The sequence below is a fragment of the Pyrus communis genome, chromosome 10, assembly GCF_041283825.1.
Source record: "Pyrus communis isolate YQ-2024b chromosome 10, ASM4128382v1, whole genome shotgun sequence".
In the NCBI taxonomy this organism is placed as follows: domain Eukaryota; kingdom Viridiplantae; phylum Streptophyta; class Magnoliopsida; order Rosales; family Rosaceae; genus Pyrus; species Pyrus communis.
Genome location: NC_142574.1, coordinates 3,404,016 through 3,408,824, shown reverse-complemented (window position 1 = coordinate 3,408,824; position 4,809 = coordinate 3,404,016). Strand labels below are relative to the sequence as shown.

Sequence of the window (4,809 nt, the reverse complement as noted above, 5' to 3'; positions counted from 1 at the left end):
ATACGATTCTAATCTTAAAGTTAATACCTTGGCTGAAAATAAAGACTAAACTGAGACATGATGCTTAAATTGTATTGTGGCCACTTATAGTGATTTACTTACTCATAGGTCGCATAGAGTTCTTTGAAACTTAACTTGTCACATCCCGGCCTGAACCCCACTACATCCCAAGGTTGACTCCACCGTAGCATAATAGTATCTGCTTTGGGCTCCTACCACACTCTCACAGTTTTGTTTCTGTAAAAACAGACGAGAACTTTTCAGTGGGTCACCCATCCTAAGAATGTTCTCGCCCAAACTCGTTTAACTTCGGAGTTCCTATGGAACCTGAAGCCAGTGAGTTCCCAAAAAGCCTCGTGCTAGGTAGAGATGGGAATATACATATAAGGCTTACAGAATCCTCACCCCTGAGCAATGTAGGATCTTACATAGCTAGACTACAACTTGAACACAACAAATTAAGACTAATTTGATGGCCTAGAACTTGTTAATATATATGTTCAGCTCCCAAAATTTTGCATAAGATGTTCTTTAAAACTTAGTTGAGCCATTCCAATTTCAAATATAGACAAAATCGTCCTAGATATCTATTAGATTGGTGCACTGACTAAATTCACCAACCAATAATTCCCATTGGTTTCTACAATGTGTGTACCTATGATTTAATCGTAATACATTGCACTTTCCAAATTCTTCTGATATGTAGAAAGTTATTATAAGTTTTTCATTCAAAGACTATATAAGTATATATAATAATTATTTTCACCAATTAAGAAAAGATCTATTAATTTTATCACAAATTTTTTGATACAATGATATATATTTAAAGAAGAATGTTACCACATTTACGAAAAAGGGACAGTGGTCCAAATAGCTGTATAGTGAGCTGTATTGACTAAAAATTTGAAATGTTCCAGTTCCACAACTTAGTTGCATGAAAAACTACAAAAAAGAGTAAAGATAGCGTCAAATAGAATAATATTTAGATACTCACTAGTGAGTACTTTATATACTCATATTTTAGAATTGGTCCAATGATGTTATAAGGCATGTTATATAACTTTTGTTGCTTTAAAAAAAAATAGTGCATATGTTATTTAATCTTTCTTGGACTTTTAAAAATAAGAAACATGTGTCATATTTTGATTGAGTCAAATAATAAAGTGAATATATATGATACTCACTAGTGAGTACTAAAGTATTATCCCGTCAATATACGTAAACTTTTGTAGGTGACCAATCCCTGTATAAATTTTCATCTTCATCTATAACTTCACTATCATTGAGATAATTATAAAAAATGGAAAAGGCATTTGTCCTTTAACTTGATGAACTAAAACTTCTATAAATTGAACAAGTGAATGCTTTCAGATGTGTTTAAGTAGAAGCAAAAGCAGAATAAAAATTATGCGGTCTGGAAAGAGAGATCATGCTGGCTTCGTGCAAATTTTATCATTACTACTACTATACTTCTTATTTGATTGTACTGCATCGAACCAGTATCATTGGGTGGTATGTACATGCTGTCTTCAACTTCTAGTGCATTCGTGCATGCCTATCTTTTATTTTTATTATTTTTTTAAGTTGTTCTTCAAGTTACTCAGTATATTTTGGATTTGCAGGTGAAAGAAGCTACGTATACAAGGCTGTGTAGCTCCAAGAAAATATTAACAGTAAATGGAAAATTTCCTGGACCAGTTTTACGAGCTCACAAAGGTGATACAGTTTATGTTAATGTCCACAACGAAGGCAGCCACAACATCACAATTCACTGGTAATATATAATTAACATGCAATATGTGACTTCCTATGTAATTTAACTAATTAATTAGTTTAAATTAAGTCTCTAAATGGCTCAGTAAACAAATTGGAGCAAGAAGTTGTAACATGTAATGCAATGTTTGCTCGCAGGCATGGAGTAAGGCAACCAAGGAATCCATGGTCAGATGGTCCTGAATACATCACGCAATGTCCAATTCAATTTGGGGATAATTTCACACAAAAGATTATATTTTCAGATGAGGAGGGAACCATCTGGTGGCATGCACACAGTGACTGGTCAAGAGCCACAGTTCATGGAGCAATCATTGTCTATCCAAAACGAGGAGCTATCTATCCATTTCCTAAACCTGATCACGAAGAAGTGCCAATAATATTAGGTGCTTTTCTTAAGCAAACTAAATTACGGCAAATAATTATATAACGGAACCCCAGTCGATGGGCTGTGTAATACATTGTGGCCTCTCCAACTCGTAGTTTACATGGTATCAGAGCCATCGATTAAACGATGAGCTACAAACATATCAATTCCCGACCACCAAAAAGAAGGACAAGAACACTAAACTCACCGGCTTATATATGCGGAAAAAGAAATAAATTTGAGCACAAGTAATCCTAAATTTACTGAGTAAATAGTATAAATATAGGCATACGTATACTTCATAATGGAGTCTCTTGAACAAACAGCTAAACTTGTTGAAAACGCAGGCCAGTGGTGGAAGAGTGATGTAATGGCGGTATTTGAAGAATTCGTTAGAAACGGAGGAGATCCCAATGTTTCCGATGCTCACACCATAAATGGACAGCCCGGAGACCTCTATCCTTGCTCAAGTCCAGGTATATACAACTATTTTGCATCTCTCCGCAGCATGCTATTTTGAGTCAAGTCTTGTACGTGACCTACTTTCACTTTGTGGATGTGAACAACTATTAATTAAAGGCTACTTCGAGTAATTTAGACTTCTTCAAATTTCTTCAATCCACTTCTTTAATTTTGCAGATACATTCACACTCGTTGTTGATCAAAACAAGACCTATTTGCTCAGAATTGTAAACGCGGCAATGAATAGCATTCTCTTCTTCTCAGTTGCTCAACATAACCTCACGGTGGTGGGAGTAGACGGGAGCTACACAAAGCCGGTGGCAAGAGATTATGTCACAATATCCCCAGGACAAACCATGGATGCCTTGTTGCTCACGAACCAACAAGTCGGTCAATATTACATGGCTGCTAGGGCTTACTCAAGCAGTACTGTTATTACCTTTGACAACACCACAACCACAGCAATATTACGATACAATGGTAACTCGGCTCCGTTTTCAACTCCAGTATTCCCTTACCTTCCGTACTACAACGACACAAATTTGGCATTCAATTTCTTTGATAGCCTTAGAAGCCTTGCTAATAAAGACCACCCAATTGATGTCCCATTAAACATCACCACAAGAATACTCACCACAATTTCAGTCAACACATTGCCATGCCCCAACAATTCATGTGCAGGACCAAATGGCACCCGCCTATCCGCTAGCATGAACAATATAAGCTTTGTAACCCCCAGAACAGTAGACATCCTAGAAGCCTACTACTATCACCTTCATGGGGTCTACAAAAAGGGGTTCCCAAATTCTCCACCACCGGTGTTTAATTTTACCGGTGAAACCCTACCATTTCTAGTACAGATACCCAGTAGAGAGACAAAGGTGAAAGTTATTAAATACGGAGCAAATGTGGAAATTGTTTTTCAAGGGACGATTGTGACTGCACCGATAGATCATCCAATGCATTTGCACGGGTATAGCTTCTTTATAGTAGGACGAGGGCCTGGGAACTTCGACGAAAATCAGGACCCATTAAACTACAATCTCGTTGATCCTCCTCTGAGGAACACTGCCACTGTGCCCATAAGTGGTTGGACTGCCATCAGATTCAAAGCCGACAATCCGGGTAAGTATTCCTAAAGTCAGTCATTAAATGATTAATTTTAATAAAATTAATTCTCAGAGACTAACGCTAACGTACCAAATTTGGGCACGACTATACGGTAATTTAATGGGTGGCAATTTTTATGTGTGATATTTTTTGACATTCTCACACGCTCCTTCATTTGTGATAAACTTTTATGTCTAACACGTCAACAACAAACATAGGTAACGAGGACATATGCGGCCACATGCTTTTTCTTCCTAATCTCACCAACAGCTAGTTAACATTTGTTTAATATATGGGATTGATAACTTTTTCTTCCTAATTTTCAATCTTTCTTTTCCCAAAAAAAAAAAAAAAAATGCAGGAGTGTGGTTCATGCACTGCCATTTGGAGCGTCACTTAACCTGGGGAATGGACACCGTTCTCATTGTAATGAACGGAAAACAGGAGGAGGAAAAGTTGCTGCCGCCGCAACCCGGAATGCCACCTTGTTAAATTTGATATAAGTTCTATAAATTATTCAATATGATCTATAAAAAAAAAATATATATATATATATATATATATATAATAAAAAAGGGAAACAAACACAAACGAAAAAACAAAGGTGTGTATGGGTGTGATCCCTGACCTCCAAAATCATGTAGAGATAAGAAACAAAAATAAAAGGTATTAAAAACTGTAATAAATTTATTGTGTTAATCATGATTATTTACTTTATTTTGTTAGTTTTTGTTGGGTTAGATTATGGATCAAAAAAATTGGGACAAGTAAGGTTTTACCTTTTTTGAGATAATTTTGTCTGTGAGGATCAGATTGGGATCTAAACTTCAGATACAATAGATAAATATGTAATTTGGGCCCAATAGTGCGGGCTCACGCTAATCCTCTACCTTAATTTTGTCGATGGAATATAATGTTCAATTTGTCTAGTGAGTTATGATATACTCAATTGGATCGTTATTAAGAACATATGCAAGTTGATCTTACAACTTCATGAATGACAAAAAAAACAAAATATTAATCCAACTTCTAATTTGTCCTTGATGAAATATCTATCAAATATCAACTTCAAAATGTTTATTCTGATCACATTGAAC

General features: G+C 35.8%; 1 protein-coding gene across 1 annotated transcript; it reads left to right on the top strand.

Annotated features, from left to right (window-relative positions):
• Positions 1-1,379: 1,379 nt before the first annotated feature.
• LOC137727666 (laccase-15-like) lies at positions 1,380-4,253 on the top strand. Its single transcript, XM_068466487.2, has 6 exons — positions 1,380-1,512; positions 1,623-1,774; positions 1,912-2,159; positions 2,488-2,616; positions 2,780-3,727; positions 4,074-4,253. Exons 1-6 carry the CDS (start codon positions 1,408-1,410, stop codon positions 4,202-4,204), a joined length of 1,713 nt encoding a protein of 570 aa, XP_068322588.2. The 5' UTR covers positions 1,380-1,407; the 3' UTR covers positions 4,205-4,253.
• The last annotated feature ends 556 nt before the right edge of the window (positions 4,254-4,809 follow it).